At 37.2% G+C, this 18654-nt stretch overlaps 1 protein-coding gene across 1 annotated transcript in view; it reads right to left on the bottom strand.

Annotated features, from left to right (window-relative positions):
- The window catches only part of pemt (phosphatidylethanolamine N-methyltransferase), an 87638-nt gene that overhangs the window by 24874 nt on the left and 44110 nt on the right, over positions 1-18654 (bottom strand). Inside the window, exons 4-5 of the mRNA XM_041974464.1 lie at positions 13556-13701; positions 3547-3658 (exon numbers count right to left, since the gene is read on the bottom strand). Of these exons, the coding sequence (XP_041830398.1) occupies positions 3547-3658; positions 13556-13701 (258 nt within the window). The remainder of the gene's footprint in view (positions 1-3546; positions 3659-13555; positions 13702-18654) is intronic.

Genomic DNA, 18654 nt, shown 5'->3' with positions numbered 1-18654 from the left:
GCATTCTTTCTTTGGAGCTGTGTTGCATGAAAATTTTAACCACAACAATGGATTATGTGGCTATTTATACTCCTATTTTATTGATAATGCAACACATGTCCAACTTGTGTAAGTGTAATAGTTTAAGTACATTTGCGAATGTGTGCCAGCTTATCTGTCTAGGTCACATAATGAGGCAACTAAGAGGTCTAATCTGTGGAAGGGATTGATTAGCACAGTAGGGGTGAGTTTTATCCCACCTTATGTTCCAGTGTTCTTTGTGTGTTTAATGATATGACTGCAGGATTACCTAAGCATTTTTACTTGCAGCAAGAAACGTCTGAAGGGTTTAAACACATTCTATTTATGCTAGCTGAGGATTACGCATGGAGCACAGCCAACAATTATGAAAATGGCATTTTTAATTAAGCATCATATTACATTATAGTTCTTTAGTGGTAAGTGACACAGGGCTGGAACTGAGTCTGGGTTTGAATTTTACAAGTAGCAGGAAAAATATGAACCAAGATGAAAGATCCTGGAATTTTCCTGTTATATTTTTATCACAGTTAAACCTCTTGATAACAAACTAATATGAGGCATGTACGAGGCTAATTTTATGTTTATATTGTTTATTTTACTTTACTGTGGAAATGTGGAACTAATGTACTTATCTGTAGAAGATTAACTGCTCCTTAACCTCCACAGTCAACAGGGTTGTACTCTTGCACGCTGTAAGGAATCTTTGTTATTTCATACAGACATCAGTTTTAGATAATGTTCATCTGCTGGTAAATACATTTTTTTTTCTTTTTATGATTTATATATATATTTATTTATAATGTAATTATATTATTTTATTACATTTGTGACAATTCCAATTATGATTGTTTTCATGAAGTAATCAAGTATTTTTTTTATTTAATTTTTAGTTTTTCTTTTATCCCCCACTTGTATAGTTTTGTAAAATATTTAAAGGACCCATGCACACAGTGCTGAGCTATGGGGCAATAACTTTTAAGGCCAACAACTCTCGCCTTTTTGGTGAGAGATGTATGTATTGTATATTTTCAAAAAGTTTTCAGTTACAAAACACATAATCGGTCACATTGGTCTAAGTTCAGATGTTAAAGTCGTGGCCAGCATGGGGGCTTTTTTTTTCCATTAGAGAAAAAAGGATGATTATGGTAGAGCAGGTTGAGGCTGAGGCCGCCACAGCCTCTCACTGAAAGGCTGTAGTATGGAGGTGAAAGGAGGCGGTAAAAAGAGGCAATCACTAGTCTGATCATTCAAAGATTAGAATGCAGAATGGAAAAATGAAGTATTCATTAGAAGAAGCAAAAAAAGATGTGGTAAGACCAATAGTTGGGTTTGTATAATAGCTCTGGAGAGGAAGACATGGAGGACAGCTTTTTATCGCTGGCTGGTCCATCAACCCTGAGAAGTTTGCCTAGCAACTAAGCATGCTGAGGGACGTTGCTGTGGTAGTCATGGAGATGGGAGCACACGCAGAAGTTTTCACCTCCTCACCTTTTTCAGGGGTGATTTGCAACTTGGAGTAAACATTTTCCTTTTTTATGCTACAGTTCATCATCTGTGCAGCTTGTGCGTACATTGTCTTGATTTGGATCGCCATCTGACGCACATCAGCACTGCAACGCCCAGGTGATGGAGTGTTTCTACTGAACTTTAATTTATCCTCAAATAAAACTTCTAAGTAGGGTTTAATGAAAAAACTCTTACTACTTGATTAACCTCCTCTTGACCAGAGTCCCCTGTACATGAGATATGTGCAGTACTGAAGATCTTTGCTCAAAACCACGAGAAGAACCAAAATTAAAGGACTCTACCAAGCACTGACATCCAAACAAAACACAATTAAAACCCAAAGAAATGATATGGGCATGTAAGAAACAACATGAGAACAGGATTGTCAGAGCTTCTGTTAATTTCTCAGCTTCAAGCAAAACCACACAAACAAGTGTACATGTCTGCCTCATCACTGTGTGGGAAAAGCTCAGGGAGTTTGCATCCAAAGAGTAGTAAACCAAAAAAAAGTCACTACTTTTGTTGTTTTCTGGTCAAAAGTTTGATTCCAGCTCTAAAAAAATGTGTTCTCCTATGACTGTGCCTTTGTTTAAAATTATTCATAGCGGTTCTGGTGGTTTCCATGAAGATGAATAAGGTTTTATAATACAAGTTGTGATGGCCGCCTAGGCAGCCACATACTGAGCCTGGTCTGGTAACCTTTTTTCAGTTAAATCATTTTATTTGTAATATTTACCTTTTCCTTTATATTTCACATTTTCCTTAGCAAGTTTGGCAGGGGGGGTTAACTGATTGGGTGCACACTTTTAGTTGACTCATTCTTGTCACCTTGTTTGGTTTATTTTCAGTTAATATGCATTTTCTTTGAGTTACTAGTTCCTGGGGAAGTTGCTGTGTGGGAGGCCCAAGCCTGCTAAGAGTCCCAGCTGAGGTGGATCTCCATTGACGAGGCTGCAGGCTAATTGGATTCATCCATCTTGCAAAAAGATAGTGGGAGAGGGGTTTAGATCTTCTATTGTTTTGTATTACTTTGTTTGTTCTTTATGTAAATGTATGATTATTTAGATTTCTGTTTCCCTAATGAGTTATGAATCTAAATTGTTTAAGTTCTGTTGTGAATTAAGTTTATTAAGTTAGCTGAAGATGGTTATGTTATGTATTTCCCTCTTGTGTCAAAATGGTCTGATCAGCCAGTGTATATAGTTTCCCTTGTGTGTCAGTTTGTTAGGTCAGTTAGTTTTCAGTTCCTTATGTTGATGTTCTGTTTATTTGACCTCTTTTATGGGCCCAGAACTTTATTTAGGAATTTGTATTTTTGTTGTTTTTTGGTAAAATTAAATGTCAAAAGACTTTTTCTTTAAAAAACCTCCTGTGCTCTCTTCATCCTTGGCCTCGGTCCCTCACACAAGTATTCGCTCTTCCTATGATATACCATCTCAGGGTTCACCTCTTTCTCATCCTCATGGTGTTGCTTTGGTAATTTGGGAGCTATCCCTGGATTCTCCTGACTCTGACCACCGATAAAGATGCTGATACTCAAAATCAGCTGATGGCTTCCTGAGATGTTTACCTGTGTAACGACTGCTTAGATTAACTTCTTTTACCTTCTGTTTTTGCACAGTTCCTCATGAGACATTACTTTACTCATTCTAGATGACTCGGGATGCTATCATTTGGGTTTTACTGAACGTAATAGGATTTTCTTTTAGGAGGAGAAAACTATTTACATTTCTCACTGTGTTCTAGGTGAATTTACTCTAACACAGTAGAAAATGTATCTTCTGGTATATCTGGTATATCTTGATCGTGGCACTTTCATGGTAATCTCACATGGCTCAGCTTTTTTTGGAGAGCAAGATTACACATACAGTTCTTGCAGTATTTGAGGTAAATTTTTTTGGAGGCAGAAAAAAATAGGCTTCTTAAAGAAGAAGTTAAATAAAACTCAGTTACATCTAAAAACCATTCAGTAATGAGTGACCATTCACTTCTCTTAAATTGAAACACACACTGACTTACATGAGTGCCAGGCCGAGGTAGTTGGCGGTGCTGCCCCAGTACATTGGGTTCTCTATCAAATTGAATGGAAAACCTGTCACCTTCTCATCCATGAGGATGCCAAAGTAGTCACCTGAAACATTAACAATAACCACAAAGGTTGGATTAATGCTGGAATATACTGACAAGGAGAAGTTTGGTTCTATTTAACACAAACAGGTATAAAATCAGACAGATTTTACTGTTTTTACTGTTCAGTAATTGCATTTGGTAGGACGTGCAACACCTGACCCAACAGTCTTTGTATACTGGAACTCAGTGTCGTTTTCGTTAGATTGCATCACACCGTTACCATGGTTTCTCCAACACTGATGTCTTGTTTTGAACTCTTACCAGACAGATTTCAGAATGTTTATAAGGAGAAGATCATTTTCACAAGTTCCCGACAAACTGACAGACAGAGTGCAGATGCATCACCAGGGAACATGACTTTGGCACAACACAGGCCTGTGAATGGCGCCCTGTCTGGCTGCCACGCCTCATGTGGTGGTAACTGATGTCAACAAGCATTAGGACCCCATGTGAAAACTCTACAGTAGAATCATTGTAAAAGTGCTTTAAATCTTACTTTTGTGTAAAGAAGTAGAAGTTTTGATGACAGATTTTTCAAAGGTTTTTTTGGACGTATTTCTTTAAAGTGATGCCTCTTGTGCGTTTCCAATGGCGACAGCTGACAAACACTTCAGAAACAAGTGTTACTAGGCTAGCTCCTGACAACTTCAGCTCTGAGCTGTTTCCTGGAAAGGCACTAAAGTGTGAAATGTACTTAGGCAGCTGTTTTTAAGTGCTATGAGTTTAAAACTCCCTCCAAAAACAAGAATGGCAAAAGGTAAATTCCATAACATCATACATTGATGAAACACATTAAACCAGCTCTTGGCATGATTTTTAAGTACAGCCATGCTGAAAAGATGAGGTTCGGAGACATTTTTCAACAATAGCACTCAGAATTAGGTGCAGTATCATTTGCAAGATAAGCAAATGAATCATTCAGCTCAGCTGGTGTTCCTGTCAGCTGTCACTGCAGCGAGATTTCACTTCACTCCTCTGAGTCAGTACCAGATCAGCCTCGATAACGACCTGCTAATTTAACCTGCAAACCTTTCATTCATTATGCTTGAAAAGCTGAAAATCATACATTAATGAGGGAAGTCTAACAGTCTCTATTTTTGTAAAAATGTCAGCTGAGTTGGCTGCAGAGGAATTTCATTTTTCCTGTTTATCATCACTCACTTCTTCTGTCTCATTAGTGTTCTGTCAGCAATGGTATCTGCATAATTAGTGATCTGCTTAAAGCCCAAAAGATATTGTGTGATCACCATATTTCTTTATGGTATGTGATGCAGCTGCATCAGCATCAGCTACTGTACCAAAGTTAGTTTCTTCAGGCTTTGAGGCTACAGAGCTCTTCAACTCTTCACCGTGGAAGCAGTTTTATTTCTCTCAACTTGATAATCTTTTTACTTCATACATAACTTTTTGTTGCATAAAGGAACAGAATGTGTAATTTTGGTACATGAATTTTGATTTCATAATGATAATTCAATTGGATCATATTCCTGAAAAGAGCTGTTAGGGAAGCACTTTTTAAACAATGTTCTGATGGAGTGAACTTTGAAGTCCTAACTGATCAGCTGTTTCCATTTATAAAGAAGACACATGGTCAATACTTTTCTTTGTTCCCAGCTAGCAGCTAGTGGGCCTTCCACAGTTTAATACTGTAAGGTGGTAGCATAAGCTAGGTTATTAACTTAACTTTTGGCACCAGCTTCTGACACTACTAGCCTAGTTTATCTGCTCTAATCAAGGGAATGTGAATGGGTCGGAAACACTATTTTTTAACTATTAGTTTCTCAGCAAAATTGTCAGTATGTTCAAGTGGCCACTGCTGCCTTCCAAAAAAACAAGAGAAAAAATCACTTTTCTATGGAAGCCAAAGGGTGGAGGGGATGATAGCTTAGCCATTATCTTCTCTCCCAGCATTGCAGCTGATGGATCCAAGGGGCACAGAGCAGTACAGCTCTGTTCTTTACAACATCAGATCAAGCACCAACCATGATCAATACGTTTGATTTTACTTCACATAATTACACATATGCACCATGACAGACCCCCTTCCTTCAGATGTCAGGGGGTCTGTTTTGATCACGCATTTACTTTTGAGCTCACCTAATCAGCTCGTTATCTTAAGGAAAATTAAATTTCTTAACTGGAAAATTTACTTTTTAAATAGCTATTAAAAAAAGAATAATAACCGATAACAGCCGCTCTCAGCTTCCGTACATTACTTCTTTTAAAACTGCTGAAAGAATATCTGGAAGTTCACATCCACATATTTGTCAAACATCCCCAGAGCCAAAAAAGTTTGTTAAGTGTGCTTTACATCAACAAAAAGGTAATTTTTTTTGGCTTGTTCAATTATTTATTTTTATTAATCATAAAAAAGGTATTCATATTAAAACAAACAAACAAACAAAAAAAAAAAAAACAAACAAAAACAAAAAAACACTAACTACATCTTCATGTTAAGCAAACTCATATTTCTCCCCTTCCACTAGCAAAGCTACAAAAGAAATTTACGTGGCATTCACTGCCACTGAAAGCTAGATTTTTAGCTTGCTAACAACATCAGTGTGGATTTGGACAATAGACTTTAGAAGCAACATGTATTTCTATAATATCTGAATATCATGTAATGGTATTTTTATATGAGTCATGACCTTGGTGAAACAAACGCCGTACACTGCACTTCTTAATAGCCTAATTAATTACAAGTTTTTTGAAGATATGCTTTTTTTGTGTGGATGTTCACATTATAATTAAAATGTGACCTCCAGCGTGAACAGTCCACAGCCCTGAGGTGACCCACATGTGCAGAATAGGTGACATCACATGCTTTTTTTTTTTTTACAAAAGTAAATATTGATGCTACACATGATAGCATGCAATGTTGTGCGATCACAGCCACCAAAATATGATAAAAAATATTTTATCCATTGTAACAGCTCTCACTTCATATCCAGCTGTTGGTGTGTAGTGTGGGGTCATAAAGCAAAAAAATGCTGTGATGTGATGTTCTAGCAGAAAGAAAAGTTATGAAGTAGAAATGCACAATATCAGTATTGATATCAGTTTTGGCCGATATCGGCTTCAAAATAAAATATTGGATATCGGCCATTCCATCAATGTAATTAACCGATAAAATAACAGGCGCTGAAAGAACATGATCCAAGTCTGCTTAAAGGAAGAAAGCGATGCACACGTCTTACCTGCACATATCTTAAAACATAGTCATGATTCAGTTAACTTGTACATAACACAAAGTGAAATATTTTTCTCATTTTGTACAAGGAGCTAATATTACATCATTTTCAAGTTTTTAAAGTCAGCAGGCAAAAGGCCAACATGACAAAGAGTATGCAGAATAATGCTATATTTTAATTCCACAACAGATGGAATTAGAGTAATCTCTGCAATAGATGTGGGGGGCAATTATTGCTATTGTAGGGGTTAGGGTTAGGTATTGGTATTGGTTTTTGGCCAATACCAGTATCGATGAGTTGTAAAATATCGGCATATCGGATATCCACAAAAGAGCCAATATTGTATCCCTTAATGAAGTGCAGTTTCTCAGCTTCAAGATGCTGCAGGAAAACAACAGCTACGGGAGTGTGCATAATGAATGTCGGTGTATCAAACAGAGTTTTAAGGTTAGAAAGTTATGGGGTGTTGCTTTAAAATTTTAAATCTAAATTAACACATTAACAACTTAAAGACTCAAGCAATTAATTGACCAAAAAAATCATTTTAGTTAAAGGTAAGTAAATAATTGTAACATACTTGTCTGATACGGTTCATGTTGAGCAAATGCTGAATGTCAAACCATTGTGTGTGTTCCATTAAAATGTTGGGGACAGCTGAACTAGGACACTGCTCACTGTAACCTGAGGACTTACTCTGGTTTGCTATGTAATAAGTTTTGTGCCCACACACAAACATAATCTGACCCATTTTGGGACATAAGTATAACAGGACACGCACATTTAAGTACTTTCCATATGCCTTCCACATCCAAATATTTACACACACACATACAAACATAGACTTCCAGCACGTAAAACCGACCTGTTGAATTACACATGTGTTTCTACTGGCCCTGTTTTCTGGAAAAAAAAAGCCTGTAAATGCCAAAGTTACATAACACTTTTAGTTATGTATGCACATTTAAACACCACAGGTAGGGTGTGATAAAAAGAGATTATATAAACAAATCTGTTTGCTATTCAGTAGAAAACCAGCTGTAGCTGGCCTTTAACAATACAAGCTAACCTCAATTTTGACCTCCTGGCTGATGACTGGTAACCCATTCACATCTGAGAGTCAGGCAAAATATATTTTTCTATTCACCTGCGTCACTGTAATTTCATTATTTATTTGTTATGAAAATGGGCAACTCAGATTTCCTGAGAAGTACTGATTGTACTGTGGTAGTTGTGATGTTCAAAAAGTAGGCCTAATCAGGAGGATGTAAGAATAGTTTGAATCCCAGGCCAGGTGGCCAGTATCTTAACAGTGAGTATAATTTAATTTAAAATCGATCTTTGTCCCTACCCCCGTGCTATCAGTATGAGTCATCAGGTCACAGTGACTCCAAGAGATTAATATAGAGCCAATCAGGCAAATCAAATCACAACCCACACCCACAGGTCATATCTTCAGTTATACGTCTTTCATACTATGGCTAATGGAAAAGGAAACATGGTGCTGTCACAAGTTGCATAAACATCATCCCTTAAGCCAGTGTTTCCCAATCCAGGTCCTCAGGACCCCCTGCCCTGCATGTTTTGGATGTAACCGTATTTTAACACCTAAATTAAATGAATGGCTCGTTAACAGGCTGCAAAGAACTGAATGAGGAAGTTCATTAATTTGAATCAGGTGTGTTGGAGTAGGAACATGTCAGCGTAAAAATCAGTATTGTTAAATTAGGGTACAAGACAGCTCTCAGAGGTACAATACTGGTCTTTAATAGGTACAAATTGCGAAAGTACAACTAAGTACCCACTGCTGAGGGTACAACAGCAGTACCCTAAAAGCTTCTTACATACTTCGCGAGAAGCGAGAACTTTTTTCTTGTTCCAGAGGCTGCAAGAACAAGAAAAAACTTCGGTCAATTCATACTCAATGAGAAGCTTTGTCAGCGGCGGGGTGGGGATTTCTGCAGGCGGATGTCTGAGTTTTTATGTGCAATGAACAGCGGACTGGGTCATTTCATATTTAATGAAAAACGTTGTCCGTGGAAGGGTGGGGTTGTGCATGCAGTGGTGTCTTTAAATCCCATAAATGTATACATTTATGTACTTTCTCACCACCTCAATCAGCTCTTCATTAAAACTATCCATTCAGCGTGAATGGATAGGTGAAATCCACAACTTTCCGCTTCATTCTTTTCCACGTTAACCACACCCACCTCAAATGTCCAACTAGTCACGCAATACTTCTCAGAGTATCATGAGAGGAATGTTAGCTCGGCTAATGTGTCGAGAACAAGCCGCAAGCTGTTCCCAGTAATGTCCTCAAGAGCAAAATGACGTCATTTTATCATGGCCTCGAGAACAAAACAAAAAAAGTTCTCGCTTCTTGCAGAGTATGTAACTGCTTTTAGGGTATCATCCCAGTGACAATCTTCCATTCCCCTAAAGGTACAATTAGTTCCTTTATTTTCTGAGAGTACTTTCCAAACGAGCCATACTTGTTCAGTCTTTATCTAATTACACTAAGAACTTTAACATTTAACATGCTAACTGAGACCAATAGAGTCTGAGACGTAGCTCTTGTTATTTTTGCAGCTTCTCTGCGCATCACATGACCTTGGGCTAAATGTTGGAGCATCCACAACTAGAAACACTGAAACACGTCTTAAAAATTTTCTACTTTTGAATAATCCTCCTCAATCCAAATTATTTGGAAAATTGACTCATGGCAGCAGCAGTTTCTTCTCGGGGATCATTGCTGATGACATTCTTCTTTAGCCTTGAGCTAACAAACACTATACTGTAGTTTCCTGTGCAAACAATGTTTTAGTTTTTCTCCCCAAACTCAGCTTATTCATTATGGTTAATTATGGTAAATATGGTTTATTAGATAAGTAATAGTGTGGGGGCAATGATGGTGGTAGGATGTGAGCAGTCGATGTCAAACACATAAAGGAAAATGATGAATGAATACAGCAGTGACTCACTCTGGAAAATGTTTGTCAGGTAGAAGTCAAACACAGTGGTTTCTGTAAGAGTTGCAAAGATTTTCCAGTTCAAATTGGCTTTATACAGGTACTTTTTTAAGGTACTTAGTTAATTTACCAAATTGAAAATAAAGCAAACACCAGATATTTTATGTTTTTTTGTTGTTGTTGTTTTTTGTTTTTTAATGATTTACATACTTGTTTGGATTGCAAGACTTTTCACAACTTAAATTACTTACAATTAATGGTACCATAAGTTATTTATGTGAAGAGCATTAATGCAATATGAATTTTGGATTTGGGCTTATGCACCGATGGTAATTGTTATTTTAATTTCAATCAACTACATGATTGGGAAGTCCATCTTTCATTAGTCTTTGGCAGGAATTAAGTGAAATATGATACATGGAACTTTTATAAAAAGAAAATTGTGGAAAATATGAGGGGAAGTGTGTGTGTGTGTGTGTGTGTAAATTAGCATTTAAAAAAATATTTTGCTTCTCTTAGATGAACAGTTTAAATACATTTGCTTCACTCGTGTGCTTGTACAAAAGTTAAGAACAATGATAGGTGATGAGTCAAAGTTTTGATCAATAGTTTCTTAAAGTTATTGTTTGTTCCAAGTCATGTTTGTATTGTCCACAAACAGAATTGAGTATTTTGTCACTTTAGTCATAAAAATGGTCACAGACAGTGAAAGTCTCGTTTTTTTTTTTTTTTAAAGTCTCATTTATTAAAAAAGGGGGTACTTAGTAAGTCTCAGATGTTTTTTTCTATATTTTTTCCATTTTTAACATTATAATGAAAACAAATGCTTTCTGTTGTATAATTTGCTAACACTGAATAAACTATTATTACAGGTAAGAAGATTAAGGCTGTTATTGTAAATAATCGTTAATTAACTATAATTGACTCATTTGCACCAGCATCTTTTCTTCTAGACTATTTAAGCAGATTTCAGTCTATGTTAGTAGTTCCATGTCGCAGTTTACTTCCAAGTCTTATTCTAATTAGTAGCATAAAAAGGGCAATTTGGTCACATGTGCACATGCACATGCATTAGCATGTGTTCACAGGTTGCTCATACAAGTAGGTAAACACATTTGCCCACGTGCTCACACACAAGCAGAGAAGTCCTGCCACCTTCTGCTGCTCCTTCTGTCTCTCCTCTGTGACAGACTGATGGCATTTCAGCCTATCGATGGACAGAGATGTGGAGGAACTGAGACAATCAGTCTGGATCTTGAAAATGACTCAGTCAGTTGACTGACCTAGAAACGAGATACCAGTACTTGGCAAATGGTCACCGTGTCTATGATGTGCTCGTGTTCATTTGAAATTATGACTGGATTTGTTCATGAAAGAAAAACAAGCATGTTTGTCTCAGAGGCAGATGGATGTGCTAAAACTAAAGACATGAAAAAATTGTGTTGCATACAATGAGAATAAATGCATTGGAGCTAAGTTCCCTTTCTTCATGCTGGAGCACCGTATGTCCACATAGGCTTCATGTCTTTCCAGTCAAATGTGATCCTAAAACTACTTTTTTTTCTTTATCTAAAGACAATTCTGTCTCTGCCTATGATGTGCTGCTAACATTAGTGTACCATTACATATAGAAGGTGAAAAATATAACTAAAGACATGAGCCCTGTGTCCACCACCGAGTCCAGTTCAGTATGGCATGGGTCGGTATGCATTTTTTGCATTTCTACAGGTAAAAACTGGGAAGAGTACCAGAATATCTGACAAGAACCACTGAACTTTTTAGGGACCCTTCCATTAGGGTCCCAATCTTATCAATCTGACTCAAAAGGGTAGAGCTTGACACACTGCAATCTATTGATAGGTCGAAGGAAATGGTAATTTTCCCTGCGATTCCCCGCATGCACCCGGGGAGCATTTGTTGGGGTTAAGGGTCTTGTTCAGAGCCCACAGTGGTTCACATCTGTTGCCAGCCTGGGGACTTAAACCCAGGTTCTCCAGACCCAAGCCCGCCCCTGTCACCACTAGGCTACCACTCCCCACATCTATCACTATCCAGCTGATATGCTGCTTACTGGGTAAGGTTATGGTTGCTTTGCAAAAAGAACAGATCTAGCTGTACCGAACCAAACCCCTATCAAGCAAGACCTGTTGGTGGAAACGAGGCTATGGAGACCAAAGGGGCTATAAATGTGGATGTCAATGACTGGGCTTTGGCACAATTAAAAACTTTGAACTCGAAACTTTTTCAGAATTTTATCATGCTAATGTTAGCATGCTCCAAACTGAAAGTTAACATAAGCGTGCTAACATTTTCAGAATGTTAGCACACTCATGTTAACTTGCTCCATGAGTGTGTTTACATTTCAGGGTGCATGAGGCACCCTTACTGATGGCTAATCCAGCATTTACCTTGCATCCTATCTGTACTGTCAGCACTCTCCAGACAGTAAATCTTGACTCTTTGTCAGGATCTGTGAGTTTTTGGTTAAGGTTTTTGTAGACTTGTCATGTTTAGCTGTTTTCCTTGTCTTATTTTGTAGGTTTTCCCTCGTGTCTTCTGTTTTTCTTTCTGGTTGTCGTGTTAGTTCACCTGGCGTGATTTTGTTCATTCAAGTCACCTGATCCCTGTTAGTTCACCTCTGTATATATACCCTTGGTTTCATTTATAAACTGTCAGTTCATTGTTATGGACCTGCTGTGTTTCCCCAGTCTTCATCTTTGTTAGTTTAGTTTAAAACCTTAACTTCTGCACCATTCTGCCTCCTGCCTCGTCAGCCTGAATTTGGGTTCTTACATCCACTGCACCTTGATTTTCTTGGGCTTTTTCTCACTCCTTTTCTCTCTTTCTTTTCCTCTCCATTTAATAATGGAACAATGGCAGTCATTCAAACGGCTGGTGTGTTTATATCCGCATGCTATAATGTGACACAGTACATAAAGTAAAACTCATCTGCAACGGAACGAGGCATAAGTTTTATAGTGCGGTTTCTCAGCCTCGGGACGCTGTTAGGCAGCGACAGCTCCAGAAAAGCACATAGTAGATGTTATTATGCCAACAAATGAGTCCAGATTTTTTAAGGTCCGAAAGTTACATACTGTCTTTAAATCTATTAACATTCTGAAAATGTACTGCTTATGTAATTCTTAAGAAATGTCAGGATCTATTTAAACTTCTTCTGCAAACTATTTTCATAACTGTAGGTAAGCGTATTAGCATGCCGAAAGCTTAAGAAACTTTACAGTAATTCATCCAATAGCTGTCAGAATAGCTTATTAAAAAATATCCTGGAGGTGCTGAACAAGCCACCATTTACATGGTCAGAACCACTAAGTTTCCCTTAAACTTGACAGTAATCCCTTGTCATATTGAGATAGATTACCATATTCAAGAGCAGACTAAGACATGGAACACTGCAGTAGATACAAACAATGTGGCTAACAACTAAATGGTATCACAATAAAGCTGTTATTATGGAATATTGACTGATACGTCTACCACAAGCCCACTGATCAACTTGCATTTAATAAAAGTTTATAAATCTCACAAATTGTCTCCCGAGGCCATGGGGTAAGACCACAATTACAAGACAGATTGTTTAAACTACACAAATGCTTAGCCATACAGGATATATATGTGTGATTTCAACATACTTTTTAATATACTCATATGGAAATTAAATAGTCTCTGGAAGTGAATTGCTTCAGAGTCTCTTTAATATCATCTACTTTGTTTAAAACTTACCTAGAAAGGTTCCAGTAAAGCCCAGAGAGATGAAGCTGCTGACCACCAGTAGAGTGCCCAAAACCATGAGAGCTATTCCAGCGTAGAAAACATCGGTCCGCTCTATCAACTCCCACCTGGCCTGGGTCTTCATCACCATCGTAATACTAAAGAGAAACACAAATCACAACTATGTTCTTTAACTGGTCTATATATGGCAGGAATACTATGGCTGAGCTGGCCTTCTCCACACTCTAATAATATAATCTGCTTTACTGATAAGCACATCCTAAGACAAAACCAAAAAAATCCAGCACAAATAAACAGTGTTTCTACTTTAAAAGTTGGAATTTGCTGCTTTTAATTGTGTTTTTTAAACTACAATTATGTGAAAAACAAAGTGCACTCCTTTTCAGTTAGTATTTACCTGTGAGGACATATTAAGAAACCACCTGGTCTTAACAAGATCTTAAAATTAGATGGATTTATCCCCATATGACCTTGATGATTCAATAGCCTGTACACCCACCTTTAGGAACAATAACCTAATAAATCATTTACTGCATGATGTTATCAGAATCTCACATTATGGAGGAACATAACTTAGTTCACTGAGGTTTGCAGCATTTGATTCTGCACAGGTTTCTTAAGGTCCCACCAATACATTTCACTCAGGGTTGAGTTCTGGTTTTTGACTGGACCACTGCAACACAGTAATTCTTTTCTTTCAGCCTTTGTATTGTTGGCTTGCAGAGGTGCTTTGGCTCATTGTCTTGTTGCCTAACCCAGTTTTTGCTGTCAGACACATGGCCTCATATTTGACTACACAATACTTTGGTATACAGACAAGTTCATGGTTAGCTTAATGGCTGTAAGGTGTCTAGGTTTTGTGGCCATAAAGAAAGCCGAATCATCACCCACATTGTGACACAGACAACAGCAAACTGCCTCGGCTGGCATGCCTTAATATTACCAGCTATGATATTAGAAGGAGGAACTGTTGATCTCTGCACAACCCTTCAGACTCAGTCCTAACATAAACCAGAACTTAATAACAAAGCTTAACATTAACCCTTCATCAGACACTCACTGAAATACATGGGAATTAACATTTTCAGCCAAAGAGAAGAGTGTCATTATAATACTGGAGTATATGACGAGACCTTAAAACTTAGATACTTTTTTTCTAAAATAACAAAAGTTATACAGCAGTAAGTGGTCAAACTAACAGTTTTTTAAAATTGTTATGCTGAAAATGAAGTCTGATCTTTAATGATTGGTGCGGACAAATCTGTGTGGTTCTATGACTTCATGGATTACTATGTAAAAGCATTTTGCATGTCCAATGAAATTTACAAATATGGTTCTTTGACCAATAAAGAGTTAACATGACAATGAGTACTGTCATTTAGCTAACTGCTAACACAACACTACAAGGTCTGTTTTTGCCAACAACATGAGCTCCCATGAATCTTTGTGGTTGTATTGACTCAGAATGCAACAATATAATGTACTTTAATTCTTCGTAAGCTGCTGTTACTAGTAGTTGCTCAGTTGAGGTGAAGTAAAATTAAATAAAATGAGACTTTATTAACCCACTGAGATGAAATGATAAGGTTATAGTTGTGTTTTTCAAGTATAACACAAAAAAACATGATGCAAAAACTGAGGTCCTTGTTTGTGCCCCGAAAGATTTTTCTCTAAGATAGCTGAGAGTTTTGGCCCAGTTGCCTCATTTATTAAGCCCTCAGTTAGGAACCTTGGTAATTGGTAATTCTTGACCCTGCACTGTCTTTAGAGGCTCATATAAAATCACTTGTTTGCTCTTGTTTTTATCATCTCAAAAAAATTGCCAAGCTGACTCCAATTGTTTCACCATCTGATATGGAGATGATTGACATGCTTAAGCAAACAAATCTCTTGACCTTCTCCAAGTAGTTCAGAACGCTGCTGCAAGCCTGATAACAAAATCCTCCAAATTTACTCATGCCACTCCATACCTAATCCAGCTGCAATGGCTTCCCATTTATTACAGAGTGCATTTTAAAATTCTGGTTTTAACTTATCGAGCACTACATGACCAAGCTCCTGAATATATCCAAGCCCTACATTCCCAGCAGATCCCTGAGATCACGTGATCAAGGTCTGCTGGTTGTTAAGCCAACACGGCTGAAAACAAAAGGTGACAGAGCCTTCGCAGCCGTGGCTCCTTCCCTCTGGAGCTCCCTTCCTCTCAGCCTGAGATTTGTGGACTCCATGATCTCTTTTAAAAAGCAGCTAAAAATACATCTTATAAACTTGCTTTTACTTAGTTTTATTTGTTTTTATGTTCTCTGTGTTATTGTGTTAGTTTGTGTTCTGTTTTATTGTTATCTTGAAAGGTGCTATATAAATAAACATTTACTTACTTACTCCATCGCTTCAGGCTTATCTACCCCCTTTCTGTTTTTTATTTTTTGTTTTTGTGTTGTTTGTTTTTTAACAAATATTCAGACTGTGTAAATTGAAGTTTAGATTTAGCGTATATGTCAAACAAGCCTACAAATGTTGCTTTATACTTCGTTTTGTAAAACATTTGATCATAATTAATATTGTTTTACATATGGGGCTGCCGTGCTATACTTCACTGCTGCTGGTGGCCACATTTACCACTGTCTCCCTCTACAATGCATTCTGTTTTTCTTTCTGATGGATTATATTGACAGTATGTCCATAGATAGCTTTTAGCAGACAGATTACACATACAACAGGCAGAAATGTCATGCATTCTGAACATTGGACAGACCACCCACTAACATTTTCATCCAGTCTCGTCTTATCAACGCAAACTCACACACGTCTCGTAATGTTTAATCAAAGAGCTGGTAACCGTCTCGTTATTGTCATGCAGACAAGGAGCATCAACAAAATAATTTAATATTCAAATGATTCAGTTGAACCTTTTCTGGAACAGGCCCTGAGAGTGTTTGCTGATCTCATAAAGTTCTTTACCACTACTTTAATAACAATGGTACAGCTTCTCTCCGTTTCCACAGTTTGATGTGGAAATATGGAAAAGACAAAAAACTGTGGAAAATAAATTATATAGAGCAGTCCTCTAGGGTCCTCCAGGGCTGGTGTCAACAGATCCCTTTAATAGGTTCTTCCCTGGTACTCCAGCTTCCTCCCACCATTCAAAGACATGAATTCTAAGTTAATTGGTCACTCTAAATTCGTCCTAGGAGTGAGTGTAAGCGATGGATGGATGGATTGACAGACTGAAGGATGGATGCAGTTTCATGTTGAATAAAAGTATTTTTGGATTACAGTCCAAAAATTGGATTAAAGTCCTCTAAATTCACTTTACTTTAATTTCAAGTTTCTAACATCTGAAGATTCACATATTGAATAACCTCCTTTTTAGAGACTGGCATGAAAACACTTTACACAAAGACTTTGTACGGTCTTATGATCACTTTTGTATCAGCTGCCACTGTATTTACAGTTTCAGACTGAATGAACATCAACAGATGCAGGCTTATGTAAACACTCCACAAAGTTGAGCTCCTTCAACTTTTCCACAAGGCCTGAAAGCTCTTATTATGGGGCCATATGACTGTCTTAAAAAATGTGTTCAGCACTAACTGGAGAGAAATCAATGAAGACTTATTGTCTACAAGGTATTTAATCCATTCCACATTGATGTTATCACTATGACCCTAAAAAAAGTCACATTTTTATTTTTTATTCTACTATTGAGGGTCACATATGAGGGTCATATATATATATATATATATATATATATATATATATATATATATATATATATATATATATATATATTTATATATTACTAAGCGTAATGTGTTTAAATTGCCAGAAGTAGTAGATTACTTATCCCCAGAGACAGCATTGCAAAGTCTAGCAGATGTGGTGGACCATAATTTCCGATAATCAAACCTTTTTTTAAAAAAATAATTAAATCTGATAAAAATAGCTAAAGCTACTGTAGAGTTATTTGTGGAACTGAATGCAGATTAGTCATGCAATTCCTATCTGTGATTGTAAAGAAAACAAACCATAAAAACCTCATGGACTGCAAAACACCACTAGGCAGCCCGTAATTACCACAAACAAAAAACAACAAAAAAAACCAAACGACTATTTATTTTATTGACTTCCATCTCCTCTAACACATCCAGAGTATTTATTTACCACATGAATTCAGAGAGAAAGACACTGCTTGTTTGTGAGAGTACATTTAACTTTGACGTCATGCCTGATTGGTGTCTGGACCGACAGATGATATAATACATCAAACATCACTAATGGCTCACCTGCCAAAGTCTCTGAATTCATGTCATGAGCTTCAGTCCTTTGAACAAAAAGCATTCTATTTTTGGAATGCTGAAATATCTTAGAAAGGCTCCTTTTGTCTAATATTCGGTGTTTCTAAACCAGAATATTTAATTTACAACTGTGGGGAAAAAAAATAGAGACTGACTATTTATTAAAATCTTCCATGGATCCACTTATTCTCTTTCTTATCCAGGACCAGGCCCCAGAGAGAACAGCCTAAGCAGAGAACCCAAGACTTCCATCTCCCCAGTGTCCTCTTCCAACTCTTTTGGAGGGGTGTTTCCTACCCAGTCAAAGAAAGGGAATCTCTAAATTGAGTCCTGAATCTACCTTCTATTATAACATGTCTAAATTCTCATAAGATAGAGCTGCAAGCAAAGGTTTGGGCACCCCCAAGAATTTTATGAAGGGCAGTAACCGTTTCAGTTTTCCAAATGGATTTTATCTTTGAAGAAATCACCATTGATGCAATCTGTGTAGTAAGAAACTCCATGAACACTCCAAAGCAAGCAGTATTCTGTTCAACTGGAGCTGTAACATCAGTGATTTCACGATGAGCTTAAACTTGGAAAGAGAGAAAACATAGACTTCTATGTCAAAGAATCAAAGTTCCCTTTTACTTACATTTTAGTAAATGTTGCATTGCATCTATTTACAATATTTGCAGCTCTAAAAGTAAAGTAAAGCCATCACTAGGTTTTGTCTTCTGGTTTTCTCCTGGTTATATACTAGGGCTGCAACTAATGTTGATTAGTCGATTAGTCACCGACTATTAAAACGAC

The sequence above is a fragment of the Melanotaenia boesemani genome, chromosome 21 (assembly GCF_017639745.1).
Source record: "Melanotaenia boesemani isolate fMelBoe1 chromosome 21, fMelBoe1.pri, whole genome shotgun sequence".
NCBI lineage: Eukaryota > Metazoa > Chordata > Actinopteri > Atheriniformes > Melanotaeniidae > Melanotaenia > Melanotaenia boesemani.
This window is presented reverse-complemented; position numbering and strand designations above follow the sequence as displayed.